The 23,095-nt window shown below is 47.6% G+C and overlaps 1 protein-coding gene across 1 annotated transcript in view; it reads left to right on the forward strand.

Annotated features, from left to right (window-relative positions):
* GRM6 (glutamate metabotropic receptor 6) overlaps nt 1–22,525 on the forward strand; it is a 49,274-nt gene extending 26,749 nt beyond the window's left edge. Inside the window, exons 2-11 of the mRNA XM_036847316.1 lie at nt 11,362–11,855; nt 12,804–13,020; nt 13,247–13,382; nt 14,035–14,189; nt 15,709–15,849; nt 15,952–16,152; nt 17,935–18,080; nt 18,173–18,796; nt 21,272–21,583; nt 22,328–22,525. Of these exons, the coding sequence (XP_036703211.1) occupies nt 11,362–11,855; nt 12,804–13,020; nt 13,247–13,382; nt 14,035–14,189; nt 15,709–15,849; nt 15,952–16,152; nt 17,935–18,080; nt 18,173–18,796; nt 21,272–21,583; nt 22,328–22,525 (2,624 nt within the window). The remainder of the gene's footprint in view (nt 1–11,361; nt 11,856–12,803; nt 13,021–13,246; nt 13,383–14,034; nt 14,190–15,708; nt 15,850–15,951; nt 16,153–17,934; nt 18,081–18,172; nt 18,797–21,271; nt 21,584–22,327) is intronic.
* The last annotated feature ends 570 nt before the right edge of the window (nt 22,526–23,095 follow it).

Raw genomic sequence — 23,095 nt, forward strand, 5'->3', positions numbered from 1 at the left:
CTCTGCCTGGTAGATATCAACATTGCTTTCTCACACTTTTCATTCAGTCTCTGCCCAAGTATCACCTGCCATAGAGATCTACATATCAAGCTGGATATCCACTTGCAAAAAACTGAAGTTGGACCTCTGCCACACCTCTGAGGCATACCTCAGAGATATCACAAGTTGGTTCCAGACCACTTCAGTAAAGTGAATATTGCAGGAAAGCAAGTCACACAAGTTTTTTGGTTTCCCAGTACATATAAATTTTGTTCACACCATACTGTAATCTATTGTGTGCAATAGCATTATGTCAAGACAATGTACATACCTTCATTAAAAAAGACCTTATTGCTAAAAAATGCTAAACATCATCAGCCTTCAGCAAGTCATAATCGTTTTGCTGGTGGAGGCTCTTGCCTTGATGTTGATGGCTGCTGACCAATCAGGGTGGTGTTTGCCGAAGGTTGGGGATGGCTGTGGTAATTCTTAAAATAAGGCAATGATGAAGTTTGCCATATTCATTGACTTCCTTTCATAAATGATTTATCTGTAAGCATGCAATGATAATGCAATGATAGCATTTTACTTGGAGTAGAAATTCTTTAAAAATTGGAGTCAATCCTCTCAAACCCTGACACTGCCTTATCAACTAAGTTTATGTAATATGTAATATTCTTAATCCTCTGTTGTCATTTCAAACAATCTTCACAGCATCTTGTACCAGGAATAGATTTCATCTCAAGAAACCACTTTCCTTGCTCATCTATATGAAACAACTCTTCCTCCATTAAAGTTTTACCATGAGATTGCAGCAATTCAATCACATATTCAGCCTCACTTCCAATTTTAGTTCTCTCCTATTTCTGCACATCTGCAGTGACTTCCTCCACTAAAGTTCTTGAACCTCTCCAAGTCATCCATAGGGTTGGAATCCACTTCTTCCAAACTATTGTTAATGTTGATATTTTGGACATCTTCCCATGAATCACAAATATTCTTAATAGCATCCCAGAATGGTGAATACTTTTCAGAAGGTTTTCAACTTACTTTGCCCAAATCCATCAGAGGAATCACTATTTATGGCAACTATAGACTTGCAAGGCGTACTTATTAATAATAAGACTTGAAAGTTGAAATTACTCCTTGTTCCATGGGCTGCAGAATGGGATGTTGTGTTTAAAGGGATGAAAACAACATTAATCTCATTGTACATCTCCATCAGAGCTCAGGGTGACCAGATGCATTGTCAATGAGCAATAATATTTTGAGAAGAATCTTTTCTTTCTGAGTGGTAGGTTTCAAAACATGGGCTTAAAATATTCAGTAAACCGTGGGGTAAATAGATGTGTTGCCATCCAGGCTTGTTGTCCCATTTATAGAGCATAAGAGAGTAGATTTAGTGTAATTTTTAAGGGCCCTAGGATTTTGGGAATAGTAAATAAGCTCTGGCTTCAACTCAAAGTCACCAGATGACTGATTCTTCCAGCTCCGTTTTTCTTTCTTAGGATGCTTTGGCTATTTGGGGTCTTTGTGTTTCCATACAAATTTAAAATTTTTTTTGTACTAGTTCTGTGAAAAATGCCATGGTAATTTGATAGGGATTGCATTGAATCGTAGATTACCTTGGGGGAGTATAATCATTTTGACAATATTGACTCTTCCAGTCCAAGAACATGGTATATCTTTCCATCTGTTTGTGTCATCTGGTTTCTTTCATCAGTGTCTTGTAGTTCTTGGAGTATAGGTCTTTTGCCTCCTTAGGTAGGTTTATTCCTAGGTACTTTATTCTTTTTGATGTGATGGTAAATGAGATTGTTTCCTTAATTTCTCTTTCTGTTCTTTTGTTGTTAGTGTATAGAAATACAACAGATTTCTGTGTATTAATTTTGTATCCTGAAACTTTACTGAATTTACTGAACTAAAACTAACAAAAACACATAACTTAAGAACAAAACCAAAGCAGTGTGCCAACTGAAGAATAAAGCAAGGAAACAGAACAAACAGATAAAAATGATTTAAAAAAAAAATAATAAAATAAAAAGGGAAAAACACAGGACAACAGAAAAGCAAAGTAGAAATATAGATATATATATATGAAAGAAAAAGAGGAAGAAAACAATAAAGGAAAAAACACAGAACAACAGAAGAGGAAAGTAAAAATAGAAATGTTTGAAAAAAATTATAATATGTTATAAAACACAGAGATCCGAAAAGAGTAAAAAAAAAAAACAAAAAAAAACCCCACTAAACAACAACAAACAAAAAAGAAAGAAAAGAAACAAACAAACAAAAAAAGCTAGAACAAACAAGAGAATGAATCAAAACATACAAAAATTAATAGTAATAATTATGCTTCCCTGGGTCTCTGCTGTAAGTGTCCTTGCACACACACAAGCCACAGCCCACCTCCATCTCCCCTAGAGGCTCTCCTCTGCCTCTGGGCTGGTCTCTGGACCTGCTGTGGGCCCTGTGGCACCATTCAGACTCTGATCGGGCCCAGTTCCTGTGTGTGCTTGACCCCAAAGTCCACAGCTGCCAGAGCTAGACCGTTTCACTTGTGGGAACACTCATTGTCTACTCAGATATTCCATAGACACAGGGTCTACCTAGCTGATCACAGCAGTTAATCTGCAGCTTGTACAGCTGATGGAAAGATTTTCGATCTTCTTCCTTAGTAACCCTGTCCCGGGGTTCAGCTTTGGTTTTATCCCCACCTTTCCATGTGGTCCACCCACAGGAGTCTGGTCCTGAGGCTGCCTTGTAGCTCTTGGGTCTGCCCCTGTGAGGACCCAGACACAGAGGTGGTATGACTGCTTGGATCGCAGGAGCCCCAGTGGCACCAAATGCACAGGAAAGCCAGCGGCCACAGGCCACAAGAGATATGGCCCTAGTGAGAGACTTTTCTGGTGCCTGGTGTAAGGCACATGAGGGCCAACCCAAGCCGGGGGGTTTTTCTGGCACCCAGCAGCAGACATGCAAGGGCCAGACCTGAGAGGCTCTTTTTTTTTTTATTGCCCTGCAATAAAAGGGTGAGGGATTATGGCCCTCATGTGCCAGCTCTGAGGGGGCTATTTTTATTGCTCAGCAGCCAGCGCACAAGAGCCAGCCCTGAGCAGGCTTCTTTTATTATCATCGGCAGGCAACGGCATGTGGGGAGAGAGAGGTTACAATAGTGGTTCCTCCCCCTGCGTGTGACTCAGCAGTAGTGCCCTGCTTCCATGGCAGTCCAGTCTTCCTCCATAGGCATTCCCTGCTGCAGATTTCCTCCCTCCCATCCCATCAGTCCGTCTCGCCACCGCCAACAGCAGTTCTCGCTCGGCGCCTGTTCTCCAATCCCCACACACCAGCTCCCAGCCCCCTTGAACACTTGTGAACACATGTCCCAGTCCGTGCACATAGGGCTGAGGTACGACCGTCTGTGTATTCTCAATCTGTCCCGTCTGCTACAGATCAGCCGATTCACCCACTTACGACAGCCTCAAATGCTTCCCTTCTGTCCCAATCCATTTCCCATCATCGGAGAGGAGGTTTCCCTGTCAGAGAGGGGGTTTCCGCGAATTCGAGAATCTCTCCTCTGCTTCAGCAACCCTGTCCGGGGGTGCAGGTCCCATTCCGCTTCCTCTCCTCCTCTTCTCCCTTTTTTCCATCCTATCCAGTTATGCAGGGATCTTTTTAGTCCTTTCCGGTGTCCAAGGTCTTCTGCTAGTTTTCAGCCAGTGTTCTGTGAGAATTGTTGCATCTATAGATGTATCCCTGATGCATCCATGGAAAGAGATGAACTCCACATCCACCTACTCCTCCACCATCTTGAATCTCCCCATACTTCGGGAGAACAGTTTTTAACCTAATATTTCCCCTTGCATATAAATCCTGCTCATGTCTCATAAATTTTTCAGATGTTGCATTTTCCCAAAAACTTCCTCCAGTACTGCTTGTATTAATCAAGGTTTTCCAGAGAAATGGAACAAACACGTGCATGCATGTGTGCACGCACCTATTCATCTTAATTGTTGCAATCTTCTCCCTTTTTTTCTTAGTCTAGCTAAAGGTTTTTGAATTTTATTGATCTTTTCCAAGAACCACTTGTGGTTTTTACTGATTTTTATCATTTTTTTCCTATTTTTCCATTCAATGATGCCTGCTCTAATCTTTATTATTTTCTTTCTTCTTTCAATTTAGTTTGCTATTCTTTTTTCTAGTTCTTTAGTATGTAAAATTAGGTTATTAATTGAGATTGTCTTCTTTTTAATGTAGGCATTTACAATGATAAATCTCCCCCTGAGCTCTGTTTATGCTGCATTCCATAAGTTTGGTTATGTTGTGTTTTCATTTTTATTTCTCTCTCATGTTGGTATCCTTGGTGGTATCCCACAGACCTCTGGGGCTCTGTTCATTATTCTTCATTCCTTTTCTGCACCTTCTTCCTTACACTGGATAATCTCAATTGTCCTATCTGCAAGTTCACTGATTCTTTCTTCTGCTCTCTCAAATCTGTTACTGAGCTTTTCTAGTGACTTTTTCATTTTAGGTATTATACTTTTCAGCTTTAGATTTTCTATTTGTTTCCTTTTTATAATTTCTATCTCAATATTGATATCTTCTATTTGGTGAGGCATTGTTCTCATGCTTTCTTTTAGTTCTTTAGATGTGGTTTGTTTTAGCTCTTTGAACATTTTTAAAATAGATGATTTAAAGGCTTTGTCTAGAAATGTCAATATCTGTTCTTCCTCAGAAACAGTTTCAGTTGATTTATTTTTCTTTCCCCCATGAATGGGCCATACTTTCTTGTCTTTGCATGCCTATTTTTTTTGTTGTTGAAAACTGGATATTAAAATATTAAAATGTGATAGCTCTTAGAATCAGAGTTTCCCCTTCCCCAGGATTTGTTGTTTTCATTTGTTTGTTGTTCTTGTTTAGTGACTATTTTGAACTAGTTCTGTAAAGTCTGTATTCTTTGTTGCCTGTTGGTGAGCTTAGTGATCAGTTAATGACTGGATGGAGATTTCTTCAAACACCTGGAACAAATAATCTCCCAGTCCTTGCCAAGAGGCTCTGGGTACGTGTTGGCACACGCCTTCATCACTCAGGCAGTTGACAACTCTGCCTTACCTTTGCTTCCTGCTTCTGCAGAGCCTCAAGGTCAGCCAGAGTTGAGGGCTTAGGGCTTTCTCATGTCTTTCCTCAGTTATGTGCACAGGCTACACATGTGTGTGGACTTCTAGATTCCCAGGAATATGTCAGAGCCTTTCAAAGCTCCAGTAGTCATCTCATTTGTCAGTTTTTAGAAAAATCCTTATTTGGCTTGTCTATTTTTGCTCCAACTGTTATCCATCACCTTAGCCACAATATTATGACATTTGCTTGCAAATTTTTTTCACAAGTGTTCCCTAGGGAAAGACTTTTAGCACTGGTTGAGCACCAAATCAGGTAAAATAAAGACAAGTCTTTCAACTAGGGTCTTCCAGGGAACCATCAGATAGGTCAGACAGGTACACAACTTTGGGAACACAACTTTGTACTCTTATGTTTTAGGTGTGTCCCTTAAAAGCAACCCAAACTGGATTTTGTTTTACCCAACCTCAAAATTTTTTCTTTTAAAGGAAGCACTTAGTCCAATTACACTTATTCTAATTACTGATATATTTCAATTTAGTTCTCACATCTTACTTTTCCTATCTAATTGTCCTACATTTTCCATGTTTTAATATCTTTTAATTGTGAAAAATAACACATAAATTTTTAAAATGCAATTTTAAAGTTACATTCCCTATTACAATTCTTCCTTGCATTTATTTGTGGTTTTACCACTGAAGTATGTATCTCTACACACTATGATTTACTTTGCCTACTTATGTATACTATGTAAAATGGAATCACAGTGTATGTATTCAACAATATGTAAGATGTGTTGTTATGCATAGTTTTGGCTCACTCATTTTTCTATGTAATATTCCAGTCCATTGCATGAATATACCACAGGTTATTTATTCACTTTACTGTTAATGCAATTTTGATTTATTTTTATTTTTTTCTCTAATGACTAATAATACTTTGAATATTCTTTTGTATGCATCTATGCATTCATTTCTCCAGGGAATATACCTAGCAGTAAAATTGCTAAGAAATAGGGCATGTATATCTTCAACTTTAGTTATAATGCAAAACTGTGTTCCTTAGGATTATATCAATTTATCTTCCTACTAGCAGTGTCTAAGAATTCCTATTACTCCCCATCTGCATTAACACATGGAGTTTTCAGTTGCTAGTTGGCCTGCCCTGCTTATTGTAATTTTAAGTTAAATTTTCCTAATTTTTAATGAGGTTGGATATCTTTTCATTTGGTTTTTCATATTTTGATATCTTCTTTTGTGAAGTGACCGCTCAAATCTTTTGCCCATCTTTCTCATGTGTAATTTGTCTTTTTATTACCTTCTGGATACAGTTATTTGTTTGTTATATGAGTTTTAAATATATTCTCCCACTCTGTGGCTTTCCTTTTCACTCTCGTTTTGTTGTCTTTTTCTCTTGTTTCGTTTTATAGAGAAAATAGTGTAATAAACTCTCATAAACCTATCACTTATCTTCTATAATTATCAACATTTTATCCTTATATCTTTTGATAGAGTTCTTAATTTTAAAGTTGTCGAGTTATAGTTATAGTTATTATGGTTAGTACTTTTCATGTTCATTTTATGTTATCTTTCCCTAAGGTCATGAAACATGCTCATATATAATCTTTTACCTGCTTTATCAGTTTCCATTTCCTATTTAGGTCAATAATGCATCTGGAATTGATTTTGGCATCTGGAATGAGGTACGGTTCAGGTTCCATTTATTTTCATATGGACACATGATTTTTCCACATTATTTACTGAAAAGATTGTCTTTTATCCAAATCTCTGCAGTGCCACTTTCCTCACTCTCTGTCTCTCTTTCTCCCTCTTTCTCTCAGCCTCTGGCTGGCCCTCCAGAACCCAAATCAGGCCTACTAGTTGGGGTTCCTGACCCAAGTTCATACAGAGAAGAGGAATCCCATTCACACAACCAGCTAGTGCCTTGTTTGCGTTCCTGGCCATGACCCTGAGGCTGACTCTGGGAACTGTCTGTGACTGTTTTCACACCACATCAGCAGAGTTGAATACTTATAACAGAAACTGTATGGTCTGCAAAGCCTAAAATATTTACTACCTGGCCTGCACTAGTTTTCTATTGCTGCTGTAACAAATTGCCACAAACTTAGTTATTTAAAACAACACAAATTTATCCTCCTACAAAGCTGTAAAATCAATATCACTGGGTCAAAATCAAGGTGCCAGCAGAACTGTGCTCCCTCAGGAGATTCTAGGGGACAAACCATTTCTTCGTCTGTTCCAGGTTTTAGGGCTGTATTCCTCAGCTTGTGGCTCCTTTCTGCATCTTCAAAGCCAGCATTTAGCATCTTCAAATCTCTCTCTGCTTCCATCTTCACATCACCTTCTCTCTTATAAGGACCCTTACGAATACATGGGGCCCACCAGGATAATCGAGGATCATCTCTCCATCACAAATCCTTAATTAAATCACATCTGCAAAATCCCCTTTGCCATATAAGGTAACATTCACAGGTCCTGGGGATTAGGACTTGGACAGATTGAGGTGGGGGGGGATGCATTATTCGGCCTACCATATGGCCCTTTTAAAAAAAGTGTTTTGCTGTGATCATCATACCTTGACACTGTGTATTAGGGAGAAAATTCCATTAAATCTAAGTTCCATTAATTAAAAAAATTTTTTTCTGACTGCTGTTCTACACTATATCAGGGGTAACTTCTCTGAGATTCATTCTTTGGCTTTCCTCACTTTGATTTCTCTAATTTTGAAGAAAATGTATACTCTGGTTAAAGGTTTGCCATCATAAACAACAACAACAACAATTAGGCAGTATTTCCCAATGAATACCCTGCTATTTAGCAAATAGTTCCCTTAAAATGAACAGTTTCTCAAGTATATTTCACACCTGAGTAATATCACTGAGTCCACAGTGTCAAATCCTTGACTCAAGCTGCCCCTACTCACCTCACAACTCATGTTATCAGTTATTATTGTCCCAAAGCAAAGGACTGGCAGACTACGAAGAAAGCTCATTTGCAAAGTTTTTCGAGGTGTTATGGGCTGATCTGTGTGTGTCACCCCCTGCCCCTCCGCACCCAAATTCGTATGTTGAAGTCCTAACCTCCGGTACCTCAGAATGTGACCTTATTTGGAGATAGAGTTGTTACAGAGGTAACCAAGGTGAAATGAGTTCTTTAGGGTGGGCCCTGTTCCCATATGATTGGTGTCTTTATAAGAAGTGGATTTGGATGTACAGAGGGAAACAATGTGGAGACACAGGGAGAAGACAAGCCAAGAAGAGAGGCCTGGAACAGATTCTTCCCTCACAGCCTCCAGAAGGAACCAACCCTGCTGACACCTTGACTTCAGATTTCCAGGTTCCAGAACCATAAGACAATAAACATCTGTTGTGTGTGTGGTACTCTGTTATGGCAGCTCTATCAACTTAATATATGTGGTGAGAGACTCTTGCTTCCAAAGGAATTCCAGAGTTGGAATTCCCCAGGAACCAAAAAACCACACGTTCAAAATAAACAAATTGTAATTTCTGTAACACTCTCTTCCCTTTCTGTCAAGATTACATCTACAACAAGCAGGGGCGTGGTGGGAGGTGCAAAGAGAAATGTATAGTTAGAAAGATGTATATGCACTGATGTCATCTGTATAGCCCAGTGAGTAATAGCCTAGTTCAGAGTCAGCCTGACTTGGCTTCACTATCCCACTCGTTACTTAATGTTTGTGCAATCCTGGGTAAATTAGTTCCTTACCTCTCTGTGCTCCTCAGTACCTCAGTTTTCTCATCTGTAATATGGGGATGATACTGACACCGACTTCACAGAGAGTGTTGTGAGAATTAAGGAGATTTATATATATATTTCACACAGTAAGTGTAAGCTTTTAACACCCATTGTAATTACTTAATTACTACTCTCAACACTTCCTATAAGCCCCAGAAGAGAACATTATGGAGTCTAGACATTGGTACTCAAAACATTGAACTGAAATTTTTAAACTGTGGAATCTGCTGTATTAAATTTCCCCCTTTACTGAATCTAACCAGGAGCTTGACCTATCCTCTCAATCTCAAATGAAATTCTTGGCTTTCCTGTGTCCAAAACCAAAGTCTTGGTTTCTGCCCTCCTCTGACCTGCTCTGCCCTGGTCCTGGTCCTCACATGCTCAAGGGTGGCTACTTCCTCCTCCCAGGTGCCCCAGCCATGATGCCTCCCTCTTCATCCTCAGAGCTGGTTCTTCCCCTTGCCTGGAACTCACCTACTTCTCTCCCCTTCCACCTCCCGCACTCTGGTCAGACACTCACCTCCCTCCTGCACCACAGTGAGGGCTATTGCCCCAGCTCCCTGGTGGTCCATCCTATACTCAGGGAACCAGCGAGATGCTCTCATCCTGTGAGTCAGGAACCTGTTTTGTGAAGTCAGCTGTGGCCCTGTCTAACCTGTCCTGAGCAGGGGAGGGCTGCGGGGGGCTGTGTGAGCCCAGCGGCAGGAACCTACTACCTCAAATGCCCAGTTTGTACAGACTTCTGCAACGTCAAGCTTGGGGCCTAGCACCAGCTAAGTGCCCCATCCTTCCCAACCTGTAAAATGGGTGAAGGCCAAGCTGGACCTCCCAACTCTGCCAAGGACAGGTGTCTGGACAGCTCTGAAAACGGAGACAATCAGGGCCCTTGGATGTGGTGAGGGAAGGGAGAAGGGTGACACAGCTTTTGCTTGCTCCCTCTGCCAGCTTTGCCCAAATCCCTGTGACCACCCTAATCCACCCTCTCTAATGGAGCCCAAGCCAGCTCAGCCCCCCTTAGCACGAACTTGCTAATCCCTGGGGCTCAGAGCTCACCACCTGTCTCCAGGATGCACTTTGCTCTCAGTGTCAGAAAGGCAAATCCAGGGCCTCAGATGGGGATGGTGGTAAAAGTGTCCATCACCTTGGCCCAAAACCTGAGATAAGGAAACTCAGGTACCAAGAGCCTCACACAGTGTGTCACTGCTTCAGACCCCAGAGCCAGGAAGGCTTTATGAACCACCAGAAGAGCAACTCCTTAGGGTTCCATCATCAGATGCAAGAGGCAGGGGTGGGAACTGCAGGGCAAGCCTGCCCTGTTCCCTCCCTCCATCAAAGGCAGTGAGGGCTGCTCGTTTCACACCAACCTGAGTACAAATCCTGATGCTGACACATGTCCACTGTGTGACCTTGGGCGAGTCACTTAACTCCTTGAGGTCTCTACTTCCCCAACTGCAAAATGGGTCTGATGGTAGAAGTCTCTTCTTTGTAGGGTTGTGTGTGTGTGATAAGCAGAGCCCTTGCTACCATTAAAGGTCTGCTTGCTCCTGCCTTCTTCCAACTCAGCCCTGTTCTCCCTCCTCCTGTTCAGGTGCAATCCTGTTTGCTCAGCCCGTGTTCCTTTCTCACTCCACTCACGGGTTTATTGCAGGGATTTGCAAGGAGAAAGCTGGGAAGTGCCTTAAGCAGCCTGAGCCAAGACACTGGAGGCCAGAAGAGAGAGGAAGAGTAACAGAAAACGGGTAAGAGACAGAGAGAGACAGTGAGAGAAAGGGACACTGACAGAGAGAGACAGAATGAGACTGAGGCAGAAAGAGAAGAAAGAGAGAAGGGAGAGGGGTGGGTAGAGAAAGCCGGAGACAGAGATGAGAAATAGAGAGACCAGAAGACAGAAAAGGACAGAGTGTGTGTGTCAGACACATATCCAAAGACGGAAAGAAACAGACCCAGGGAGTAGGAGAGGGAGGGAAAGGAGATGTGGAGAGAGCCAGTCCTGCGCACACGCCTTGCTCAGGACGGGTCTCCGCCCTCAGGGCGGCCTTTCATCCCTTCCCCAGAATCCTTAAATCCTCTCTTCCTCAGGGCCCTCGGCATCTGTCACTGTCCCGTCCTGAACCGACAGCGGCTGGCGCAGGTGAGTGTGGCTACAGAGGGGGCCTGGGTGTGCGCTGGGGATGGACTCCCAGAAAGAGCGGCCCAGGGCTGTCGGGGAGGGCAGGGGTAGGACTGGAGCGGTGGAGACAGTGGTCGGGCAGGGGGGACCCAGGTGATGAGGTTCAGAGGGTGTGAGAGCCAGGTGGCCCGGGAAAGCTGGCCGAGTTGATGCTTCATATCTTCTCCAGCTGGCTCGGCCAATATTTATGTACTGCGCGCCTCCCCTCTCCCCAAGGCTTGGGGCTCCCTCGCCTTTCCGCCAACCCGGGTCCTTCCTCTGCCGGGCGCTCAGAGCGTTCTCCCGTTCTGTTCCCGTCCCCACCCCGTCTTCCTCCCGCAGCCCCCGAGCCGATGGCCGGGGTCCTGGCGCTGCTGCCGCTGCTGCTGGCGCTGGCGCAGGCGGGCGTGGCGGGCGCCGCGGGCTCGGTGCGCCTGGCGGGCGGCCTCACGCTGGGCGGCCTGTTCCCGGTGCACGCGCGGGGCGCGGCGGGCAGAGCGTGCGGGCCGCTGAAGAAGGAGCAGGGCGTGCACCGGCTCGAGGCCATGCTGTACGCGCTGGACCGCGTGAACGCCGACCCCGAGCTGCTGCCCGGGGTGCGCCTGGGCGCGCGGCTGCTCGACACCTGCTCGCGGGACACGTACGCGCTGGAGCAGGCGCTGAGCTTCGTGCAGGCGCTGATCCGCGGCCGCAGCGACGGCGACGAGGCGGCCGTGCGCTGCCCAGGCGGCGTCCCCCCAATGCGCGCCGCGCCCCCTGAGCGCGTGGTGGCTGTCGTGGGCGCCTCGGCCAGCTCCGTCTCCATCATGGTCGCCAACGTGCTGCGCCTGTTTGCGGTGAGGGCCCGGGGGAGCTCCCGGGTTGCAGCGTCTCTCCCTCGTCCTTTCCCTGGGCGTGGCTGAGGTCTGGTCTCCTTGCGAGAATCACTCTAGTTCGCAAAGAAACCTTGTCCCCTGGGCCAGAGGCAAGCCAGTCTGGGAAGGTTGTTCGGAACATTAAAGCGTCTAGAGTGCCCGAGGTAACTACGGCGTCCATTAATTGCACCGTAGCCCATGAGTGTTTCTCTGCCTCGTTTTCTCTCATTTTCCCTCTTTCTTTGTCTTTCTTCTTGATTTTCTCTTTCCATCTCCCTGTCTCTCTCTTCCCCCTTCCTCCTTCCATCTTTCCTTCTCTCTCTTCTCCTCTCCTTTCCATAACGTCTTCACACTCCACCCTTCCTTTCTGTTTTAGCTTCAAACATCTCTGTCTTCCCTAGACCAGCTCCAGCCCGCTTCTTCCAGAACCTCCCCCTCTCTGCTGACCTTCATACCAGCTCCCACCTGCTCCCTTTTATGTGTGTTTTTTGTTTTCTTTTCCTTTCTTTTTTTTTTTTTTTTTTTTTTGCTCATGAGTCTTTCTTTAACATGACGGATACACCCTCTTCTCTGCTAGCCGCCCTCTTCCCAGCCTCCCCAGCCACCATTCTCCACTCTGCTTTCACACTTACTGCCCCCACTCCTTCTCCTGGATCAGCTCAGCTGTAATCCCCGCTGTTAATCACTCTAATGCACACAGATAAACCCAGTTCCAAACAGGCCCCTCCATTAGGCCAGACACAGCCTTCAATCAAATAACCCCTCCCCAGCTCTCCTGCCTGCTCTGCCCCTCCTGGCCTCTCTATGTGGCTGTTCCAGCTTGCCCCCAGCACTCTAACCCCAAATGTCCATGTCCTGGGTCCTCATTGCCCTCCCTCCCTAGGGTCACTGACCCTCCATCCACAGCCCAGGTGTCCTTCCCCACTCCAGATCCCCCAGATAAGCTACGCTTCCACGGCCCCTGAGCTCAGCGACTCCACACGCTATGACTTCTTCTCCCGCGTGGTGCCACCTGACTCCTACCAGGCCCAGGCCATGGTGGACATCGTGCGGGCATTGGGATGGAACTACGTGTCCACGCTGGCCTCCGAGGGCAACTATGGCGAGAGTGGGGTTGACGCCTTTGTGCAGATCTCCCGAGAGGCTGGTGAGCTTGGGGCAGGGGGGTCTGAGGCATGAAGGAGCCTATAGAGGGTCCGTTGGACAGGGCATAAGCAGTGAGGTGGGGCACTGGGTTCATGATGGGGAGCCTGGATGGTGCCCCCTGTGGGGGTCCTTTGAAAGACTTAGCCCCTGCCACAGTCATGAGTGGTGGTGGCCCTGGTGGGTGAATGGGTGGGACCGCAGCTGACTTTGGCATCTTCGACACCCAGGGGGCGTCTGTATTGCCCAGTCCATCAAGATTCCCAGGGAACCAAAGCCAGGAGAATTCAATAAGGTGATCAGGAGACTGATGGAGACACCAAATGCCCGGGGCATCATCATCTTTGCCAACGAGGATGACATCAGGTGGGACAGATGGCATGTTCAATCACTGTGTTCTTCAGAGGCTCTCCTTGAAGACCCTGCCACCTCTTCTCACATATCCCAGCCACGTACATCCTCCTTTCCCTCTTTCTCGCCTTCCCTTACCTTCCTGCCCCCACATACCTTTTCTACTGCCACCTCTCTGTCTGGTGCCCCCAGAAATGAACCAGGCCTGGTCTGGGTGAAGATGCTCCAAACCTTGCCAGGGAAACACAAGAATATATGTCTGCTTCTATAATTAACAGTGGGGGAGAGACTGGTGGGCACATGTAAGTGCAGAAAATGAGCTGTCAGGGAAGGACTCCCAGGGGTAGGAGGGTATCAGCAGAAGGCCATGGACCCCGGCCTGAGCCCCAGCAAGAGAAGGTAGGCCCTTCTTAAAGGCAGCATGCAGTGGACTATGGTGCATAGAACAAGAGGGCAGGCCTGGGGTCAGAGCCTGGCTGGACCCTTTACTACCTGAGAAACCCAGGGCAAGTGTCCTAAACTCCCTACATCCTACTTTTCCTGATAAACAAAGGGTCTGATGAGTGATGCAGAATGGGATAGATGGAGAGAGAAGAATGGAAAGTGACCAGAGTTAAGTTGGAGGAGGCTCTCCGGCCCTCACTCACCCCTACCCTATCCTTACCAGGAGGGTCCTGGAGGCTGCACGCCAGGCCAACCTGACCAGCTACTTCCTGTGGGTTGGCTCAGACAGCTGGGGAGCCAAGATCTCACCCATCCTGAACCTGGAGGACGTGGCTGTGGGAGCCATCACCATCCTGCCCAAAAGGGCCTCTATTGATGGTGAGTGGGGGCACGCCCTTCCCCACTGCATCTCCCACCCATATTTGTCCTTCCCCACGATCCCCTCTTGGGGGGTGCTCATTTTCCCCTTCTATAAAATTGTACCGTGATCCAGGGTCCCTTCTAGGATTCCCAGATTCTAGAATTCTGAGATTCTGTGAATACATCCCTCCAAGCAGTGTTTGAATGAATTGGCAAATGAGGAAATGCACATCCCACTCTACAGGGTGAAGAATTGTTAGGTTTTGTTTGTTTGTTTAGTTTTGTGTTAATTCAATGCCTGTATTCCTGGTTCTGCCAAAGGCACTCTAATTTGAGGGTGACTGTGGGAGGGATAGAAACCAAGGATGTGGGTCATACTGTCCTGTTGATCAATTAATGAGGCCTTCCTCTCCACCCCTCCTCCACCATCCCGCCTGTGAATATCTGGAAGAATGCAGAAAAGATGGCCATTTTACACTAGGATTGCTCATTTCCCCAAAGGCTAAACTGAAGATGCTTTGATGAGGCACTTCGGGGCTATTTTGTGAAGCACAGACCCTTGTAAATGCTGAGCCCTGACTCCCAGGGGCTCCCAGCCTTTTGGAGGGGTACACCCACCCTTACACTCTTTCTTTCCCATAGAATGCATTCAGCTGCAAGCAACAGACTAGACTGAGAGTGGTTTTAGCAATAAAGGCGTTTCATTACAAGACAAGAGGTTTCAAAGTAGGGGCAACTTCATGTTTGGGGCAGTGAGTCAATGATGTTCTCAGAGCCCTGAGCTCTGTCTCCCCTTCTGTTCCACCATCCTCTGTAGTTGCCATATGCCTTCTTTTTTTTTAAAGTCAACCTGTTTTTGTTTTTGTTTTTTTTAATGAATTTATTTATTTATTTATTTTTGGCTGCGGTTGGTCTTTGTTACTGCGTGCGGGCTTTCTCTAGTTGTGGTGAGCGGGGGCTACTCTTCGTTGTGGTGCACGGGCCTCCCATTGCGGTGGCTTCTCTTGTTGCGGAGCACAGGCTCTAGGCGTGTGGGCTTCAGTAGCTGTGGCACGTGGGCTCAGTAGTTGTGGCTTGCAGGCTGTAGAGCTTAGGCTCAGTATTTGTGGCACACGGGCTTAGTTGCCCCATGGCATGTGGGATCTTCCTGGACCAGGGCTCGAACTCGTGTTCCCTGCACTGGCAGGCAGATTCTTAACCACTGCACCACCAGGGAAGTCCCATGTGCCTTCTTGATTGTGGTGTTTTATTCACAAAGTGGCTGCTGAAGCTCCACCCATTACATCTTCATAGCAGCATCCTAACCAGGAAAGAAAAGGCAGCAAAAAATTCTCTCATGTGGTGAGGCTCTGAGCTTGTATCAGGTTACAAATTTACCGTGGAATCCCTAGATGGCTTTGAACTCATTGGCCAGGCCAGAAATTGGTCACATGGGTATCCCCAGCTGCAAAGTAAGCAAGCGGTGAGGGGACACAAGTAGTGAGCTGTGGCTGGCTCAGACTGTTGCCAACCCCCTCCCTCCTTCCCTGTCTCTCAGGATTTGACCAGTACTTCATGACTCGCTCCCTGGAGAACAACCGCCGGAACATCTGGTTTGCTGAGTTCTGGGAAGAGAATTTTAACTGCAAACTGACCAGCTCAGGTACCCAGTCAGATGATTCCACCCGCAAATGCACAGGTGAGAGCTGCCCAGGGTGGCGAGGGTGGTGAGGGAGAAGGTGGGAGGCCAGGTTGGGCATCTGGGAGCCAGGCACACTTCCTCTGGGCATCCCTAGGACAGGTGAGGAACGCATCGGCCGGGACTCTGCCTACGAGCAGGAAGGGAAGGTGCAGTTTGTGATCGATGCTGTGTACGCCATTGCCCACGCCCTCCACAGCATGCACCAGGCTCTCTGCCCTGGGCACACAGGCCTGTGCCCAGCAATGGAGCCCACCGACGGGCGGACGCTGCTGCAGTATATTCGAGCTGTACGTTTCAATGGTGAGTGGGAGCCAGAGCCCCTACGTGAATGAGGGGAAACCTGCTGGGATGGAGTTCTCAGGACCTGGGACGACTCAGGATGGAAGGAATGGGAGAGCAGAAGGGTATAGTGGGAGCATCTGGGCCTGAGAGCTGGAGGCTCAAGCCAAGTTCTGGGGAACAGTTTTTAACACTCCTCCTTCTCCAGCCTTCAGTACCTCCTGCCCCAGGCTGCAAATTCCAGGTGTTGGGGAACTTCTCTGTGACCCCTTCTGCCTGGATCCCTCAGAGGGTCACACACAACTCTCCTCTCCATTGCACAGAGTTTGGAGTCGTCTGGTCTCTGAGGGCACGCATGGGGCACAGTGCAGACTGTGCAAAGGCACTGCTTGCACAGTGGCCCACTCCGAGTCTCAGGCCTCCGAATGCCTCCCCAGCCAGGCCCTGTGCTGCCTGAGCACAAGGCATGAGTCTGTGTCCCCCCAATACGAGTGGAGGGCCTGGCACATGGTCAGGGCTCAGAATAAGGGTTTCTGAAAAGGCCCAGATGGACTCAGCCGTGGTTATGGTTTGCTGGGGGTGCTTCACATTGTGTTCAATTACAATCCTTTAGTAAATTAAGAACTCTCTTCTTCCACCAAATGTTAGCACCTTTTCTCTGCCAAGCTCTCTGTTAAAGAGCATGACTTAGGGATTTCCCTGGCAGTCCAGTGGTTAAGACTCTGTGCTTCCACCGCAGGGGACACAGGTTCGATCCCTGGTCAGGGAACTAAGATCCCTCATGCCGAATGGCCAAAAAGTTATAAATAAATAAATAAAGAGCATGACTTAATAGCACTCCAGAACAGCTCTGCAAGCTGGTAGAACAAGCTTCTAAAATAAATAAAGCTGCTTGTTCAAATCAGTACCTTTGTAAGTCTGAACTCATCCTCTCGCCTGCACAGTTAAGCTCTTTCTTATTCTTTTTAAATTGTGGTAACATGCACATAGCATAATATTTACTATCTTAACCATTTTTAAGTGTACAGTTTAGTGGTGTACATTGTTGTGCAGTCAATCTCTAGAACTCTTTTTATTGTACAGAACTGAAACTCTGTACCCATTAAACACTAACTCCCCATTTCCCCCTCCCCCAGCATTCTACATTTTGTCTATGAATTTGACTGCTCTAAGTACCTCATATGAGTGGAATCACACAGTGTTTGTCCTTTTGTGACTGGCTTATTTCACTTATCATAATGTTCTCAAGGTTCATCCATGTTGTAGAATGTGTCAGAATTTCCATCCTTTCTAAGGCTGAATAATATTCCATTGTATGTATAGACCACAATTTGCTTACCCGTTCATCCGTTGATGGACACTTGCGTTTATTCCACGTCTTAGCTACTGTGAATAATGCTGCTGTGAACATAAGTGTACAAATATCTCTTTGAGTCCCTGCTTTCCATTATTTTGGGTATATAGCTAGAAAAGGAATTGCTGGATTGTGTGGTAATTCTATGTTTAATTTCTTGAGGAACCACCATATTGTTTTCCACAGTGACTGCATCATTTCGCATTCCCACCAGTGAAGTATAGGGTTTCAATGTCTCCGTACACTTGCCAACACTTACTTTCTGTTGTTTTGACAGTGGCTATCCTAAATGGGTGTGAGGTGGTATCTCACTGCGGTTTTGATCCAAATTTCCCTGATGATAGGCGATGCTGAGCACCTTTTCACGTGCTTGCTAAGCTCTTCCTTTGTCCCGGCTGGGCCTTTGATGGGCTCGAGAACCAGCTGAGGATGACAGGCTCTCCTTCCAGGCAGCGCAGGAACCCCTGTGATGTTCAATGAGAACGGGGATGCACCCGGGCGATACGACATCTTCCAGTACCAGGTGACCAATGGCAGTGCGGGCAGTGGCAGCTACCAGGCTGTGGGCCAGTGGGCAGAGACCCTCAGGCTGGATGTGAGTGGCACAGGATGAGCTCTGGGCACAGGGAGGCGGACTCACCTTCCTGGAGGCGGGAGTCGCAGGTCCCGGTGTTCCCTGTGTCCCAGGTGGAAGCCCTGCAGTGGTCGGGAGACCCCCGAGAGGTGCCCGAGTCTCAGTGCAGCCTCCCCTGTGGGCCGGGGGAGCGGAAAAAGATGGTGAAGGGCGTCCCCTGCTGTTGGCACTGTGAGGCCTGCGACGGGTACCGCTTCCAGGTGGACGAGTTCACTTGCGAGGCCTGCCCCCGGGACATGAGGCCCACGCGCAACCACACGGGCTGCCGCCCCACGCCAGTGGTCCGCCTGTCCTGGTCCTCGCCCTGGGCGGCCCCGCCCCTCCTCTTGGCCGTGCTGGGTATCATGGCCACCACCACAGTTGTGGCCACCTTCGTGCGGCACAACAACACGCCCATCGTCCGGGCCTCCGGCCGCGAGCTCAGTTACGTCCTGCTCACCGGCATCTTCCTCATCTACACGGTCACCTTCCTCATGGTGGCCGAGCCCGGGGCGGCTGTCTGCGCTGCCCGCAGGCTCTTCCTCGGCCTGGGAACCACCCTCAGCTACTCTGCCTTGCTCACCAAGACCAACCGCATCTACCGCATCTTTGAGCAAGGGAAGCGCTCGGTCACACCCCCGCCCTTCATCAGCCCCACTTCGCAGCTCGTCATCACCTTCAGCTTCACCTCAGTGCAGGTGGGTCCTCGGGGCCCCCAGGGTGACGGGGTGGGCAGACGGGGTCGGGGCTGGGGGTACGGGCACTGACCTCCACCTTAAAAAATCAGAGTCCCTCTTCTATTTTGGCCTCTATGTTAAAAAAAAAAAAAAAAAGTCCCAGGAGATAGGGCGCTACTGTTTCTGTAACTAGAAGAACTCATTTAGGAGCAGCTGTTTCCTCCTGCTTCATCCTTGGAGGAAAATGGATCAGTAAGGTGGGGAGTGCAAGCATCCAGTTATTTTTCTGTGAAACAGTGAAATTATTTTCATAAAGTGAGCATGCTCTTCCATAGTTTGGCTCCCAGAGCAAAGAGAATCTGATGAATTTCCCCCAAGCAGAGAATCTGTTTCCATAAAGGGAGTTCCTACTGCCCAGTCACTGGGTAACTTGGATAAGAGGCACAGGGTCTAATGATATTATGTGGAGTGAAGCATCCAATTCCATAGATGGCCAGAATTTCATGCTGTATGTGCAGCAAAAGCAGAGTTCCTTTAGGGTTTTCTCTGAGATGGTAATATTACAACATTGGAAATAGCTCCTGTGGTCTGGAAAGCACTGGATGTTTTCTATGTAAACGGTGCTAAGAGACAAGTGTGTGTGACATTGTATGACATTGCAGAGCCAGCCCAGTTCTCAGGGCCAGGTAGATGGCCCATGCTCAGCTCATTTGGACACGGCTCACTCTCCACCCCAGGAGAGCCCTTCTTCCTACCCAGCTCTGCATATAACATGGTCATTCCCACCCATAGGCCTCAGTCCATCCAGTTCTTCACAACTGGAAGGTGCTGCCATTTTCTGGTACATAGCAGGGTCTGAGCGTCCTCTGTCAGGGCCGGAATCTCAGTGCGCAGCCCATCCTCGAAAGCACCTCACTGCTTCCTGCCTGAAACCCCCGTGGCACCTCTTGCCTCAGGATAGAGATGTTTAGACTGCATTCAGTGCCCCCCTCCGGCTCACCTATGGACTTCCCACATTATACCTCCCTTTCTAGAAATCCCAAATCTTTTCAAAGATGCACACCTTCAACTTTACAAGGTTACTCAGCAATATGATGGATGTGAAATGGTATCTTATTGTTTTAATTTGTCTCTACTTACTTGTGCAGCTAGCCTTTGTACTTTCCTCTTCTGTGATGTGCCTGTGCCTGTTCCTGTGCTTTGCTCACTTTCTATTATTTTGTAGGTGTTTATTACCTGTACTGGATGCTAGTTCTTTTACCAAGTACGTGGGTTGCAAATTCAGTGGGGCACATTTTGGTTGCTACTCCCGTGTATCATAGGCCTTGGGTTTTAGTTTCTCTTGGGCAACTTTTCCCCCCATCTAGAGGAGTTCTAAGAAGAGCCTCCATGCTTCCTTCCTGGACAGTGGGTGGAGTTTTATTTTATTAGTCCCTTGTTCATGGAGCTGCTGCCTTTGGGAGAATCACATAAATGTGCTCCTTCTGGGTGTACAAATTATTTAAAAAGCATCCTTTCCTCTAGGATCACATAGCCCTACTCCAGGTGCACAGTATGGCACTGAAGTGTTGGCTAGGTTTCAGCCCCGCTCCTCCCAAGTCAAGCATCTTGTGCAGTGAACGACCTGCACAAATGTAGGGGACGGCCCTTCCAGGGTCCCACCTTTATGCAGGTGTCTTAGTTCCTACTCCCCAGCTTCCCTTGGCTGGAGGTCATGTCTCCCCTCAGTGTGAAGGAATTCATACTCCATCTTCTCCTTGTTAGGGCCTGTGTCTGACTCTGACCTCCCTGGCCACCCGGCATCAGTTCACATTCTTACTGCTCTCCATCCAGTGCCTCTATATTTTGAGCCACACTATGCATTCACACGCAATTTCATTATATCTTGTTCAACAGTTCTCTGGATTTGGAGAAGGAAGGGGTTCCTCAGGAACGTGGTTTGCCATATTGCTAGATTGGATCAAGCTAGTGTTTTCCCACCTACAGAATACATGATACTGCCTCCCTGGAGGGTTGTGAAGAGGAACATCTCTGCTGGGCCTGGTTCCTAATCAGTGGGACATGCACTGACTCTTCCCCCAAGCTGGCATCATGTCCTCACAACAGATTATGAGGGTTCCCATTCAGTAGATAGAGGAGATGTGATTAGGGTCACCGTTCCAGAGCCTCTGCCTGCAGTCACTGCACCTTGCTGGCCTCAGTAAATGGTGCTGGTAATGGCTGAAATACAGGAAGAGGACATCCAGGGCCCCTTCCCCAATCAGCCCAGATGTCCCCAGCACATACTTCCACTGCAGCCCCTTCTCTCCACCTGCCTGTGTCACAGGCCTTTGCCCAGGCAGTCCCCTCCTGGACAACCCTCCCCTCTCCACAGTGGCTCTCAGGCCTGAGCATCCCACTCAATAGGCCAGGAGCCTAAAAGCAACCTTAACCTGCCAGAGATCTCAGGCGAGGGTGAGGCTGAGTGTGTCCTTGATACCATGTTGGCTCCTGCAGGTGGTGGGAGTGATGGCCTGGCTGGGGGCCCAGCCCCCACACAGTGTGATTGACTACGAAGAGCAGCGGACGGTAGAACCAGAGCAGGCCAAAGGGGTGCTCAAGTGCGACATGTCGGATCTGTCCCTCGTCGGCTGCCTGGGCTACAGCCTCTTGCTCATGGTCACATGCACGGTGTACGCCATCAAGGCCCGTGGCGTGCCTGAGACCTTCAATGAGGCCAAGCCCATTGGCTTCACCATGTACACCACCTGCATCATCTGGTTGGCTTTTGTGCCTATCTTCTTTGGCACTGCCCAGTCAGCTGAAAAGGTAATCTGGGTCCCCAGTCGGTTTCATGACCTCGTTTGTTTCCTGCCTGTCCACGGAAGGGCTCGATTATTCCAAGAGCTGGGCCACCCATATGAATGATTGCTTGGTTGGCTGATTCATTCGTGTACTCATTTGTCTTTCCAGTCTCCCTCCGGTTGTTCTCTCAGTCCCCTTTCCATTGTTCATTCATTTTTTTCATCCATGCTTCTTCCAACCATCAATTAACTTTCTTTCATTCAATTATCTTTTCATATACTTTATATCTGCCAATCCATTCATCTATCGGTCTATTTGTTTGACAGTCATTTATTCATGTGTACAGTGGAGCATTTGTTTATTCACCTCCGTCCTCCCTTTGTTTGCCTACTTGCTCCTTTATTCAGGTTTGGTTCATCCATTCATTTGTACATTTGAAAACATGTTCATTCATTCATTAACATGCTCTAGCACTTTTTAGGCATATGGACCATTTCCCCAGGTGTCGCTCTGTGAATGAACCTCTCACTTCCCTTGGTCACATGTCCACTCAGTGCTGTGTCGTTTACCCTTCTTCCTGCCTATACCAGAGCCACACTGTGACTACCAATTCTTCATGCCACGAGGCCTTTGCTTACACTGCTCTCCTTTATTGAGTGCTCATTCCCAGTCACTTGACTGAAATAGACTCACCTCCAGGCTGTGTGGGGGTGGAGGGCGGGAGAGACCTGGGCTGAGTCCCACCTGGTCCCTTCCTCCGTGGCTTAGATCTACATCCAAACCACCACACTGACTGTGTCCTTAAGCCTGAGTGCATCGGTGTCCCTCGGCATGCTCTATGTACCCAAAACCTACGTCATCCTGTTCCACCCGGAGCAGAACGTGCAGAAGCGGAAACGGAGCCTCAAGACAACCTCCACAGTGGCAGCCCCACCCAAGGGCGAGGACACAGAGGCCCCCAAGTAGCAAATAGGGGATGAATGGGACAATTGCTCCCCGTCCTCTGTTCTTTTCTTTCCCTCGCTTCATGGTGGAAGCTGTGAAGAGGCCAGATCTGCAGTGAGCAATCAGGGTGGGGAGTCCACAAAGGCTACGCCCAGCAGGATGGAGCTGGCCTGGACCCACATGACACATTTTTCTGTTTTTCTGTGCATGATGGCTTCATACTTCCTCGCTGCAGACCAGAATTTCTACTCCTGGTGGGAACAGCCACCGAGAGAATCCTACTCTGGAGAGGGACTAAACTTACACTCACTGGTTTGAAGTTCAGAGATCATGATGAAGCCCTGGGCTTGGTCCAGTGTGAGTGGATTTCCACCCCTTGATCAACCACCAGAATTTGGAGATTGGGCAGCATGTGAGAATATGTAGACCCCAGAATGAAATTCAGGGTTGGAGTCAGGGAGGAGCAGTTTCCACAAGAGCTCTGTGGGTCTGTATTTTGGACTGAGTACTTGGGCTTGGGTAAATATTTTGCTGGTACAGAGGGATTGAGCCTTGGGTGAGAGCCCTGTGAGAGAAGATGGGCCTGCACAG

Source organism: Balaenoptera musculus, chromosome 3 (genome assembly GCF_009873245.2).
Source record: "Balaenoptera musculus isolate JJ_BM4_2016_0621 chromosome 3, mBalMus1.pri.v3, whole genome shotgun sequence".
Taxonomy (NCBI): domain Eukaryota; kingdom Metazoa; phylum Chordata; class Mammalia; order Artiodactyla; family Balaenopteridae; genus Balaenoptera; species Balaenoptera musculus.